We start from the raw sequence: 14,637 nt of genomic DNA on the forward strand, positions 1-14,637 counted from the left end.
ATACTCATTAAGGTGAAAATAAAGGCACAGACACACACACACACTCAGCCTCAAAACTAAAATCAAAGCGCTCTCTGACTTCATCGAGGGGTATCCATGGCCTCCACATAACCTTTATGCAGATTACCCAGTGAGCCAGTTGGAGCTGGAATTAAACATGGGTTATTTCCCCCTAAAGTGAGCACTAGCTGATTTTCATGTCAGTCTGATTGAAGTATAATCAAAATATTGTTCCATCTAATCACTTTTGCTCAGCGATTCAAAGCTGGTGCTGGATTGTTATAGCCATAGGGAACGCGGCGTGTTTGACTTATTTCAACAAAAGCTCTGCAAGATTGAAGTTTGTAACAAAACCGTATCTGCAAAAGAGTAATTAGTCTCTGAAATCACATACAATCTGATGGAGCACACACTCTTTGAACACTAGAGAGTTAGAGAGTGCCGCCCCACCTCCAGAAGCCGGTCTCCAGCCTTTAATCGGCCATCTTGGATGGCTGCCCCTCGAGGAAGGATGTTTTTGACGTAAATGGGAGCGCTGCCACCGATGGGGACGTCTCTGGATGTGATGCTGAAGCCAAGACCCTCTGGACCTGGGACAAATGGAAGACAAATGAATTTAGTTAGAAATGTAATGTGATATTTTATTGATTAGACATTCTCAAGCCTACACCTCACAGCACCTCAAACTCCATTTGCTGCGCCTGTTGCTGCCTTTAGCTAGTTGCTCAGTCAGTAGTCCTATCAGGCTTGGACACAGCCTCCGTGACCACTGGAGCCCAATTTGACGACAGGGAATTCAGTACCGAGGTGGTTTACAGCGGCTTCGACCAGGACTCTGATTCCATTTGTAAATATATATCATCCATTGTGTTGATAAGTGTGCAAGTACTTGTTTTTGTGAGGCTGAAAGTTTATTCCTGTGGAAGAATTTATTCCTGTGTTTTAAACAAGAGTTGTGTGAGATTATACTTTGTTGAAATGTATTAACAAAATGTTCAGTCTCCTGCTGGTTGTTTAAAAAAAATCTGAATCATAACAGCTTCTGCTATTAGCATTAGCTTGCTTCATGTTCCTACATATATATTTAAATAATTAAACTAATATCAGAAATGTATGATAACTAGATGACTCTTGGCTTGAACTAACAACTACTAGTCAACTGGCTGGTGGAAACCTCATTTCCTGCATAATCAGTCAATCCTTGACATTTCAGTGTTTTGCTCAGGGACGCTTAATTAGGCAAGTTTTGCCAGCAAGGGTGCATGAATCTCAGCAGTAAAGCTCAAAGATTCTCAGCCTACATGCTCTCACACTTTGCCACCCCAGAAAAATAACAGTAATATTAGTGATTTACAGCCCTGTTGAAGCTTTATCACTCTGAAGGGGAAGAAGTAAATAATGTGCATGTGTTTATGTTTGGTAAAATGTTCCAAAGCCTCCATTTGAGTTCATAAATGTCAACAACAAAAGATTTGTTTCTTCAGGTAAACATGGTGACATTCATTTTCTTGCTTTTATTTGAAAAAGTTACATCACTGACAGGCAGCAAAACACTGTGGCTCTGATAGTGATGAAATATAATGAGATTTTTTTGTCCCTATTTGCATTTTAGAAGGAATATTTGGAATCTCATCATAGTTATTTCTAATAGAAGTCAGAAGGGAACCTAAAAATGTTCCTAGTTCTTTTACTGTGACTCCTAGAAAGAGACCAGACTGTTGAAACCATTTCTGAAAGATTCTTTTCATTACACGCTGCTGTAACATGAGTAACCACTATGCAGGGATCAAATTATGGTTTTCCACCATGTTCTGAACCTCCTATAGTTAATACAAACATACTTACTTCCAATTTGACATTTTTTTTCTTTGGTTTGCCATCAGGGTGTGCCTCACTCAGGTTTTTAAGGAAGTAAAAATGAAAATATGTCCCTAACTCTAAATATAGCCTCAATGCTATGAACCAAAATTGAGTGTTTATGATAAGTGCGTGTGGACTGTAAAGCCACTCTTGCAAGTTATGGTAGGATTAAAGACTGGTTATGGACCAGAATAAGCAGACAGAAGTGAATGATTATGGATTGCAGAATGCATCAAACATGCAGTTCAATAGGCTCTAAAAATGGAGTGCGCTACACCTAAATAGCAAAAATGCTGTTTTCTAAATCATCCACGTGCCATGTGCCAGATGTTCAAACCAAAAACCTCAGGTCAGGAGGCTGCGTTCAAAGCGTGTCTGGGTCACGGCAGCCTGAGGCAGGCTTCTGCTATGTATAGATAGTTTGATGTTTGCATTATGTGGAGCACAATGATCATGATTTATGTGCTCATTAAAGGTGCTGTAGGGTCGAGTGTCATTCACTGCCACTAGAGGTCGCAGTAGACATCAACATCTGAACACACACTGCTTACAAAACCTAGATCAACCTAGGAAGTGCTGATCAAATATTGGTCAAGATTACGTTACTGCATTGTCTATATCTTGCTTCAAATGTTTTTCAGAAATATATTTTACTGTATTCTTCGGCTCTATAAATATTGTAAACTGCCTTTTTGTGCCCTGCTTAGAAACAGACCTTCCCGAAACTAAGATTTAACTGGTAAACTACACGGTATTATTCATATAGGAGCAAGACTGATACCAGAGTCTTATTTCTCACTTAAAATGTTTTCAGAGACATCTTTGAGTGCACTGTTTAGCTGTAATACCAGAAATATTGTGAAATGCTGCACCATTTTGTGCCCTGCTTGGAAACACAGCCTCCAAATGCTTGGATCAAACTGTCAAACTAGACAGTATTGATCAATTATGGAACAAAATTATGTGACTACAGTGCCTTTTTCTCACCTAAAATGTTTTCAAAGACATATTTTAGTGCACTGCCATTTTGTGCCGAAACAGAGCCTCCCATAACTCAGATCAAAATGTCAAATTAGGCAGTGTTAATTAAATAAAGATCAAGATTCTGTTTGATTCCATTGTCTATTTCTTGTGATAAAAATGCACACATTCTCTGCTCAAGATGGCATTACTCCACTATGTCTTTATATAGCAAACCGTTTCTTACTGATGTGTCATTGAGCAAGAGCTACATGACTGGTAAGGCTAAATTCAACAGCTATATTTGAGGAAAGATTTCAGATATCAGCTGTGCTAAGCCATTTGCTTTGGGTTTTAAGGCTGACCTTTAAGGTTCATCAAATGAATATAAATTGCTGGGGTGGAGGAAGTAGGCAAATACAATAACGGATAAATAAGAGCCTGACCTTTCCTGCTGACCAGACCTGAATTTGTCAAATAAAAAGCAAGAAATTGTTTCAAATGTCAGCTAGGGATTGAGGTAAACTAAATAAATTGTATTTGTTTGGTTAATATTTAAAAATTCAATAGCCATGCTACATAATGCCATTAGATGAGACAGTAAGAACAGTTTTCAGGGAGACAGAATCCTCCATGCATAACCTAGCCGATGGCGTTTCAAGCAGTCAAGTAGGAGAGTCGTGTTCTGTGGTTTCAGTGGAGGCTTTTCTGATGCTAACAACTGTGATTAGTATTCAAGTCAAAGTAGCTGCTCATTTCACAGAGCTGTCAGCACCTCTGATGGTTCATCATGACCTACTTTTCCCCAGTACGTCTCTCTAGCAGTCTGTCGAGCTGTCTGTCGACTCGCTGACAGTGATGGTGTTGATGAACAAGAAACACAAAGAGGGAGAAGCGTGGATCGTAACTTTCCTGTGGCTTCTGCACACAAACAAACTTGTGGGAAAGGTGATGAAGAGGTTGCATATGTCGTCAAAAAGTTGAGCTGTTGAGGATAATGACGTGCTCCCGTCTCTCCATCAGTGCAGCAGGATAACTTAGCAGACAGAAATAGCTGCCAGATTTTATGTTGGATGTTAAATCTGCAGAGTTTGTCCTCATGAATGACAAACTTTTAATACAAGGTCACATAGCTGCCACAGCAATCAGTTCTCTTCTGAGTGCAGTTTGTTATCAAAGTGAAACTAGAGACAGAAACATAAAAAGAAGGCATTTTTATTTCTGTGATGATATTTCTAAATAAAGTTTTCTTGATCATTATTCCATGACTAATGATATCTGACTGTGCCCTACAGTTTCAGATGGAGATAATACAATTTAAGAGTTACTTCAATCAATAATCAACTATTCTTCTAAAGAAATCTGACAATTCAGATCATGTATTGTAAGATGTATGTCCTGTCTTTTCTACCTTTGAAGGTCACTGATAGTTACTTAATTTTGTGCTTATTTCAGTGTGAAAAACACACATTTTTTCAAAGGCACATTTAAAAGTGAGGCGGAATGTTATTATCCATCCAAGACATTTTAAGGCCTAAATGTCATATTATTTTAACTTTTTAAAGAATACTTAAGGACCACAGAAACCTTGTTCTTTAAATCATATTTAAGACATTTTAAGACCTCAATATCAGATTATTGGATTTTACAATTTTAAGAGGTTTTAAGGATCTGGAGAAACCCTGTTCTCAAAATTGTAATAAGACATTTTAAGACCTAGAATTCAGATTATCAAATTTATGACTTTTTAAGGGCCCATGGTTACCATGTTCTCACAATCGTATTTAAGACATTTACAGGTCTAACGTTCAGATTATTGGTTTTTAGACGTTTTAAGACTTTTTATGGACCCACAGAAACCCTGATCTCACAATTGTAAGAGACATAGTCCTCTTTTAAATCCTACACATCACTGTCTTCATTCCTCTTTCCACTGTGACCCCCCCACCCATGTCAGTCCCTCTCCTTCCCGCTGGCCTGCACACTGCCTAATGAGCAGAATCAAACTCCAGACCATTGTAAGATCCCGTCGTTAACGGTCTCCAATCGGGCAATTAGGAGAATGCATTTCTAACAGGCCTGCAGTAATTAACCACTGACGTCTTTATTTTGGGCAATAGAAGACCAGGATAAAAGTAATTGTATCCCTTTCTGGATTAGTTGAAATCCTGGCTCCAATAAGCCAATTAAACAGCAAACATGAGGAGAGGCTGAGGCACATTATAATGACTTAATGGGGTGCGTATGTCCTTTTCGACTGCACTATTTGATTAAGGCACTCTTGTTAATTTGCCATGCAAGATCTGCTCCCGCCACTCGGAACTCAGAGCCACTTAGGCCGAATCACAACAATTACAAAGAGTCAACAACAAAACTGCTGAAGCCTTTCTAAAAGTACATTAGTAGTGATAAAATCTGATGGTAATCAAATGGAACTGTCAAAATGGATTTCAGAGGCGCATTTCCTTCGACTCTGTCCGATTTTAGTGCTCGATTGAATTTCCAATTCAACAACATTTGGACAATAATTCATCTCCATTTAGAGTTCACGAATGGCTTTATGTTTACAAGTGAGGCACATCCAATCCGGTAAGCCCCATTTAAATCATGAGCAATAATCTTAGAAACCATTTCTGTCACTTGGGTGAGAGCATATTTTTTGAGAGTTATGGCTGGTGTTGAATTAGACCATGAAGCAATGTGGCCAGTGGAAATAAACTTAACTACTGGCACCAGTCCCTTACTGGAGCTGCACCAACGTCTCCCTGGCTTGGTTTCACTAAAATGAAAGGGAGAAAAAGGGAGGGACTTTATCACATTATAAACAAAAAATATAACTTGCACTGCAGCCCTGCGCTATATGAGAACTGTGAAACTCTGCTGGCAGTGCTCAGGGACCTTCGCCAAACATATTAGAGCAGCTTGTGTCTGCATTTCCCTAGAGCGCGTTGCATTTAGCCTACGCTGCTGCCCTCACTTGAAGCACTATTTCCCGAAGCTCGCTGCTCCGGCCTCGGTGCCAGCTTTCAACAAAACATCTGCTCCCTCCGACAAAAAAAGGGAGCAAAGAGGGGGAGAGACGAGGCAAGTCACCTCAGCACTGGTTTGATCCACAACCAACTGCTCATCAATGCATATAAAGATAGTGAAGTGATGAAAATGAGATGGAGTCTGGCAGTGAACCCACCACAATGGTCGACTAAGATATACAACTGCTCCAGAATCAAAAGACTCTCCAAGTCTGCAAACAAACCGACCTCAGCTGGAAGCAGACTGATTGCTGAATCTTAATATTTCAACCACAAAAGCATGGTGATGTAGCCTGAGTGCATCAAACCACAAACTCTGTTTTCAAAAAGCAGTGGATCTGTGTTTGCTTTTGGCCTGGTTAAACAAAGGCCAGGGGCAAGTGGAGATTTATGAATATTTCCTAAAAGATTTAAAAGCATAGTTTGGATTATCTGAAGTGGGGTTGTATGATGCACTTAATCACCATAGTCGGCGTATTAGCTAAGGCAGATGCCGGTCAGCAAACCTCCAATTTGGAGAAGATAAAAGGAGCACAGGAGCTAAGCAATGTACTGCAGTAGACAGGATGAGCATGAAAAGATACTTCAGCCACAAAATATCTAAGTTAGAGACATAAGTGAATGCTATATTTGAAAGTGTCCAGCAAGGTAAAATGATAGTTTCCAACTATTGAGTTTGGTTGGTTTCGATAGAACAATATTTAACTTATAAGACAGCACTGCTGATACACTGCTGATAAGTGCCTCATACAACCCCACAGCAAATAATTCCATCCCCTTGAGGTTGTCTCCCTTAACTTATTGTTTACTCTGCAGAAAATAAATGCATACAGATGATAAAATGGCCCTTTCTCCCCTTTGTCTCAGTGTGGAGTAAAGAGGGGTGACAGAGTGGAACATGGGTGATAGAGGGAGAGACAGGTGCTATTTGCATCTGTTTTACCTTCAAGGATGAACTACTTTATGGTTGTCACATCAGCTACTTGATGATCATAATAGTAAAACTGTGGTGTGTGTGTCTTAAAGTAAACTTTAAGCGCAGTTAAATGTGACTTGGAGAGAATCAGCCAACCTGCAAAACAAAACCTGCACACTTTGATGCTATAATATCAGTTACACAGAGCGCTTCTTCAACTCTCTGCTGATAAGAGAGGATGTAATTTGTCAATGACGGGTTGATATGGCAGAAGTTAATCAAAAAATATCTTATTTTATCTTATTTATTTATTTGTTTTATGTACCTTATAATGTACCTTAGTCAAACCACTGTCAGTCCTTCTGGGCCCCATTTTAAATATGGAAGCAGAATGATAAGTGCATCACTCTGAAGCCAAACAGAGCAACGTGTGACGACAATAGCTCAACAAATGAAGAATGTGCCTCTCCAGGAAATCATATTGTTGTCTAGATGGTGTAGAGTGGCAACATGTGAACACACAGCACCACAAATCTGCAGCCAGAGACAGATGGTGTGGTTTATTTTCAGTTAATTACCACAGTGACAACAGAAATAAGTAATACAGTACAAAATAGTGAGGCAGTTTATATGAGCACATAAAACCATATTTCAGTCATAATTCTCCTGTATCTCACATTGCCAGTGGCTACATCATATATTAAAATATGACACTGTACTGTTTGCAGTTGTTTGCTAATAAGGTTTAATGTGTTTCTATAATAGAACATTACTCAATGACATTTTCTTTTTTTCTTTTCTTTTCTTTTCCTCTGTTTTCTTTTGGTTTGATTGTGATTATATCAAACTGAACAGTGAATGGCCATGTGTAATGGCATTGCACTCTAGTGCAGCACATCTCTAATCAGAGGCTGCAAATTTATCAACATATCTGGCATGCTGCCTTCAGAAAGAGAAGCTTTTCGTGCAGTATTAAACAGCTATGGACAGCAGATACTGTAAAAATCAGTTATACAAATTTTGATAAATGAACACAAGATGTTTCTGCTTTAGAAATTCCTTCTGATGCTCATTTTAACTCATTTAATTAAAATAGTTTATTTGCACGTCAAAATTATTCTGCTATTTCTGCATATTGTCTCCAAGTATTCAGTTTGCTCTGTTTACTCTGGGACTCTTCTGAGCATGAAGTCAAAGACCCAGTTACCACCAAAATACTAGCAACTTGCTCTGCGCTACCTTGACTTGAATGAAACTCCCTCATGTTTGTGCCTCTACTCCCACCTGTGCACCAAAACACCACAAAGACGGGCAAAGTGAATGTTAAGGTCAAGAAAACTCCAAGTGGTCAGAGTGATGCTTGTGCTGCTACAAAAATAGAGGCCTCTGAGTGACTATTTCTGCCATCTACTGAAGTTTGTACTTTTTTAGTTTATTATTCTCATGAAAATGCTGAAGGATTTTCAGTTGCTGTGTGTGCTGGTTCTTTTTTTTTGGTATTTTTATAGCTTTATTTTGATTGGACAGCTGAAGTGAGGACAGGACTGCAGAGGACTCACAGCCTTGGTTCAGGGGACATACGCTCTACCAGGTGACCGAGCATGTGCAGGTGTTCTTACCTTTCTTCAGCTGGATGTTGAATCTGCGGCCTTTGTTCTTTAGGTAGGTGCTGGTGGACGGGTTTGCGCTTATCCTGCGCTGCAGTGAGGGGGAGGGGGCTGACGAGGACCTGGAGACCAAGTTGTGCGGTAAAGTGGCGTACCGGCGACTCGGCTCTGGGGTGCTTCCTGCCAGGGGTCCCGGGTGGCTACAGAGCAAAACAAAGATCAAGGTTTGATTTGCTTTTACTGACAGGAATAGAATGTTTGTTACCTTATGTCTTGTAAGAGAAAGCACAAGTTTAGTTTATTAAACATTTCCAGCACGCTGTTTTGTTATTTTTGGTATTTTCTGTATTTTCTTTTTTAATTAAATAGAAGTAGAGCCACTAATGATTATGTGCATCAGTTTCAACAAAATAGGAACATTTATTTCATCATGATATTGTGGCAAAATATATTTAGTACAACTTTTTGGCCACAATTATGGTAACAACAATTAAAGACAACAGACATGTGGGCCTGCCCCTGTCTGCTCCATTAATCGATCGGTTGGTGAAAATGTTCTGTTCCACTCTATAATTTATTTGTTGACAAATTGCTTGAGGGGTTAGGTTTGTTATTTTGTGAAAGTTCTGATATTGTGCTCTGGTAATTGGAATCATCTGTTTTGTGTCTGTCTCTTGTCAGTATCGTGTTTGGGGCTTTTTGTCCCTCAACATTGGGCTAATAATAAGTGATGTTTTAAACTGAGCATATACTTATATAGCCATCACCTGTCAGACTGCTATGATGTAAAGTAAGATGCACAATAATGTTGTTTCCAACATTAAATTATTATCTCTATGCAGTGGGGAATATTGACTAAATGACTTGATGAGAGAATGGATAGAGGATTTATATAACTGAAATGAATACTATAAACCTGTAGACATGGATCCATTTGATAAACACCCACATGTTGAGCTTTCTGGACTCAGGCCAAAGACATTACAGAAATTAATAGTAACCGCAGGCAGATAAAATGGGCTCTTAACAAGATGATCAGCAATGCAGACTTGGGCATCTCAGGTAGAAATGAGTATTAAACTACTCTCTTGCATTTTATTGTGCAGCTTTTAAACTTTGGTGGATTCACAGTGAACATATTAAGAAAAAGTCATTGACTGGTGTAATTAAAACAGAATTTCATTCATTGGAAACGGTGGCAGCCTGAGAGTGCTTAGCCTAATTATGTGCACAAACATGAACTTTTGTTATTTTTCCAAGCAACTGGTTCGACAAAAAGATGCAAACTTTCATTTCATGGTGTAAAATGTGCATCTTGCTTTCCTCAGGCTTCCAAATTCCAACTAGCTTGTCTTAAAGGGACAGTCTGGATTATTTGATGTAAGGTTGTATGAGGGACTTGTTGATAATCAGTGTATTTGCTCCTACAGATGCTAGTCAGCAGGTCCACACTGCTTTAATTTGCTTTCAAGACAGCCTTTTCTGACAGGAAAATGTTGTTATATAAACCAATTATCATTCTCTCCAAACCAACCAAACTACATAGGAAAAATTAGCAATTTTACCAGTAATTTGACCTGGCAGAGGACCTCTTCTGCCACAGCCTTGATCTGTTAGTTATTATTATTGTTAGGCTTTTGTGAATTCCAACTGTCATTTCAAAACACCAAAGTCACACCATATCATACACAGTCTAACAGATCAAGGCCAGCAGGCCGAGTTTGTTTGGTTGGTTTGGAGATAGCAATAACTGACTTATACAACAGCAGTTTCTAGTTGGAAAAGGCTGTCTGGCGGCAAAGTAAAGTTGTGAAAATATTATGAATATAGCGTACGCTTAAACTGATATTGATTCTTTTTTAGGTTGACCCTTCTGAAGTGACTAAAATACCTTTTGCTGATGACCCTGTCCACAGCAGTTCATTGCTTATCATCCATGCTGGGACTCCTCTCTGGTTCTCCAAACCTGAGGCATGCTGACTGCCATCTACTGTAGCCGACACACTAACTATCAATAAGTACCTTATACAATGCCACTTTAAATGATCTGAACTCTCCCTTTAAGATCTACCCAACTGCAACATGTCTGCTGCTTAGGGATAAACAAGGCAACACTGACACAAAAAACGGAGGTCAAACCTACTTGTGGTTGAGGCCTGGTTGTGGTCCAGACCTGGACACCAGACTGGACCTGTCCCCTGGCTGCTGAGAGTCTTGGCTGAAGCGGACTCTGTTGGACGATGGCGGGCTGAGCTCGCTCTGAGCCGAGAGCAGCTCGTACTGCCTCTTCATGGATGCGGGGATGATGTGGAAGAGGATGACCGGGCAACGCATGGCCTGCCTGAAAATGTTCTGGGCTCTGGAGGTGATACAGAGAGAGGGGGGAGGTCATGCAGACAGAAATGAATTAGCTTCAACATGATAAGAGATACAAGTACAATGATGGACTATCATAGCTTGACAGATACAGGAGGATAAGGGAGGCTACAGTATGTGGTACTGTATGTTGAGAGGCTAGCATGGCTAATCGCAGGGCTACTCACCACATAGCAGCAGAGGACAGAAATTACATTATCTATAATTACCAACATCAAGGCAGGAAAGAGATAAGCATGGTGAGTCAGTGATTGAACATCATATATTGTGTGTTCTATATCATGTCAGTGAAACACAGTGTATGAGGAGTATCTGAGTCTCTCTACAGCCATGGTTCCCAACTTGAAGAGGCCCCTTTTTTATCACTGAGTAAACTGATGAACCCTGACCAAGTGACAGATTTCATGGCTATTTAATATAATATTCAATGCACAGCAGTAAGTTTTCTTTGCCCTGACACACCGCTGTTTAGCAGTAGCCTTTCATTTTTTCTATATCTTAAATTAGAATCTAAACTTAAGCCTGGGTTGCACCAACATAGATTTATTGTTGCTCAGATTTGTTCTAACCCTAACCCAAGCTAAAAAGTTAATAAAATGTTATAGTGTTTGCTAGTTAGCTGAAAAGTTTGCCTAACTGGACTGCTCATGATGGCTCAGCAGAGAATATCACTTCCTTTAAGAAAATCTTGTTGGCTGGATAAACAACTGGTGTCAAAAAAAGAACAAACTCATCACTAAACTCATTTGGGTAAAGTATTTCCCTGGAATACTTTCGAGAAACTTCATTATTTTGTTCAATCCATTCAAAAAGGCAGCCATTTTTAAAAATCAAACCTCCTCAAGTGTTGGTTTAATGTGAATACTGGCTCAAACTTAAAATTGAAGTTTTGGTGCAACAGAATTAAATTTAATCTCAGTTTAGAGTGAAAACTAAAACTTAATGAAAAGTTTAAAATTAATCTTTCTTAATTTTAAGCTAGCTTTAAGATTCATTGGCCAAACATTTAAAGATAAACAATAACCAGTCAGGTTTAAAAATTCTTCTTGGTGCAATCCAGCCTTAAAATAACAATTTATTTTTTTTTCTCCGCAGAAATGAATTAGATGCAAAGTATGTCAAGTATTGTATTCATATACTCCTTAAAATCAAGATGGCCTCGCGACCCCCTGTGAAGCTTTGGTGACCCCTAGTGGGCACCGCAACCCCCATGGTGCGAACCAGCGCTCTACAGTATAGCAGTCTGCATGTTTGTGTGTGTCTGTGTGCGGTTGCAGATGAATGGACACGAGTTGACTCGACAATCAGAACAGAGACGATGAATCATGCATCAGGGAAGCTTTCCAGACAATGAGGTTCCAAAGTCAGCAGACACACACTTCATTCCTTACACACAAAATAAGAGTAAGAAAAGCCAAAACACACACTGAGTCTCACACGGGTTTTGGGGCCAAATAACCCAAGACAAGAGCTCAACATCATTCCCAGACGCAAGAAATTGTTTAGTCTGGTTTTGCCAGTGGCACTTAGCATATAGATAGACTGGCCAGGAGCGAGCCACGCTGCAGCATAAGGGGCCACACGCGTGGTGGATGTCTGGATTCCAGCAATCCCACCTCCTGCTTCCAGACCCCCATTACCACGTCAGTAATACCATGCTGATTCTATCCAAATGACAGCCGCTAAGCTTCTTCCGCTGCAACAGACAGCACTTCATTCAAGCTGTGTCACGGAGGCAAGGCGCGCGTGGTGTACCGAGCCACTTCTGCAGGATTTGGTCTCTCCCATCTTTATTCCTATGGTAATTTACAAAAATCACTCACATGTGCACGCCGAGGGGTGATGACTGAGCGAGCGTGTGTGTGTGTGTGTGTGTGTGTACGCTCCCACCTGCACATATACAGTGCCATCACTCCAGTAATCAGCCGCCACGCGGGCCTGATTGAATAATAAATCACCCCATCAATGCATCATTACATTCAGTTAGATTAAGCGCCTCAAAATATTTACCCATGCAAAACAATCCAAGGAGATTAGACTATCACTTTAAATTGTCGCTCTGTGAGGTGCACAATCAACGGGGTGGAGGGTGAGGGAGCAATGGGGGAAGAAAGTTTAGCTCCTTCACCTAATTTTCATGCAGAATCACAAACATCATATGCATTTGGATGCCGGTGCGGAGTGTTTGGCAGGGGAGGGTAAGTGCGGAACGCTACAAAACATCACTTGGATTTGGTTTGTAAGCCTCTTTCACACTAGAAAAGGCTTGGAAGGAAACTGGGATGTTTACTAATGACAATAGCATCGTTTTGAAAGGAAAAAAAAGAGGAATCTTAAAACCTTAGTGGCTTTGTGCACAGTCTAGTGAACACATTAACATAATGTGGTAAGGTAACCGTGATAGTCTGGAGTTTTACATGCTGATGGAGAGCTTTTCTTATCTTAGCCAAAGTCGGTTCGAAAATCTGGGGTATTTCTTGCTTAAAAAAAACACATTTTGACAGTGATAGAGCTGTTCAAGAAAATATGGGTAGTTTTTGACTCCACTTCTCAATGCAGAGGGGTTCCAAAAACTTGGTTTCTGTCTCAGTTTCTGTCAATCATCCAGCAGGGTGGCTCTAAGCCCAGTGGTTTTAGATGACTATGTCCAGCCCAGTGTGACTGTAGGCTGGGCCTTTGTTGGCAGGAATCCGGGCTATTTCTTCCTGCGGAGGAGGAGATGATAAGGGAGAGAGCCAAGCAGACCTCCGAACACTGCCTCCAGGATCCAGCCTGGAGGAGAGGCAATTTATTTCTCAGCCTGACACACACACACACGAGTGTAGATAATACTTTACAGCTCAGTGTAACTGTGTGTGTGTGAGGGAGAAGGGTGGCTTTTGGGTAAATGGGGGGGAAAGTCCCAGGTTTATATCTTTATTCCACTTTAGGAAATGAAGGGGAGCGATGAATCGATAGGAATGAATCTACAGAAGTAGGCGGTTTTAGATCAGACACCGAGGCGGTGGTGAAGGACTGCAGGTCACTGAGGCCTATTAGAGGAAGGCCAACAAAGACAGTTATATTTCTGTTTTATCGTGCAGCAGTGTGGGTGTCATGTCTCCTTGAAGTTTAGTTGCTACTTAACAACAGCAATGCTATTTATTGTCACTGCACTTTAAGTCAAACACAGAGCTCTGAGTATCAGCTGTATCACTGAGTGGACTGTGCTTCAGGATAATACGGTGTGAGTCCCAGCTTTGGATGTAGGGACGGAAATTAAAATCAGCATGGAAGCCAGTGCACGTGACAAGAAGAAATTACTTGAAAAGTTACTGGAAGTAGGAACTTTACAATGTCACGAAAAAAAGAAGGAAACTAAAAAAACAGGGAAGGGTGATTACATCATTAACCGATGTTCTAATGCTCCGCTGGGTGCCAGACTTTGGTGCCATTTCTACTGAAGCTTATTGAAGATGCACTAAAACCAAACATATCTATGTTGTACAAGCTTTGATAAAGAAATGAAAGAACACACTTCAGAGGAGAACATACTGACTGATTTTTCTGAATTAAAGGCATACTTTACAGGACTCATGGCGAGTCAAATTAAAATGCTCACCATGGCACATTAAAAACCAAAAACATCATATGAATTGTCCCTTGAAAATATTAAAGGATAAATATTAGTCAAAGATAAATAAATATTGTTAACATAATCTGTATTATTCCTTCTCTCTTCTTTTTATTTCTTTCTGGAGGCTGCTTTACCATGATTGAATGGGCTAATAATAGCTACTGTTATATACCATATGCAGCACGTTTCTTGTTTTCTCCTGCCAGACATAAGCCTTTTATGCTTTTATGCCTTTATGGCCACAGGCATTATGTTTTCAGGTTATCACCTTCT

The 14,637-nt window shown here is 40.1% G+C and overlaps 1 protein-coding gene across 2 annotated transcripts in view; it reads right to left on the reverse strand.

The window, feature by feature from the left end:
• LOC146307270 (partitioning defective 3 homolog) overlaps window positions 1-14,637 on the reverse strand; it is a 474,057-nt gene that overhangs the window by 234,647 nt on the left and 224,773 nt on the right. For both annotated transcript variants that reach the window (XM_084746851.1, XM_084746850.1), the window contains exons 9-11: window positions 10,516-10,731; window positions 8,385-8,572; window positions 451-590 (exon numbers count right to left, since the gene is read on the reverse strand). In XM_084746851.1, the coding sequence (XP_084602977.1) occupies window positions 451-590; window positions 8,385-8,572; window positions 10,516-10,731 (544 nt within the window). The remainder of the gene's footprint in view (window positions 1-450; window positions 591-8,384; window positions 8,573-10,515; window positions 10,732-14,637) is intronic.

This window comes from Lutjanus erythropterus, chromosome 21, assembly GCF_056507025.1.
Source record: "Lutjanus erythropterus isolate fLutEry1 chromosome 21, fLutEry1.hap2, whole genome shotgun sequence".
NCBI classification, from domain to species: domain Eukaryota; kingdom Metazoa; phylum Chordata; class Actinopteri; order Lutjaniformes; family Lutjanidae; genus Lutjanus; species Lutjanus erythropterus.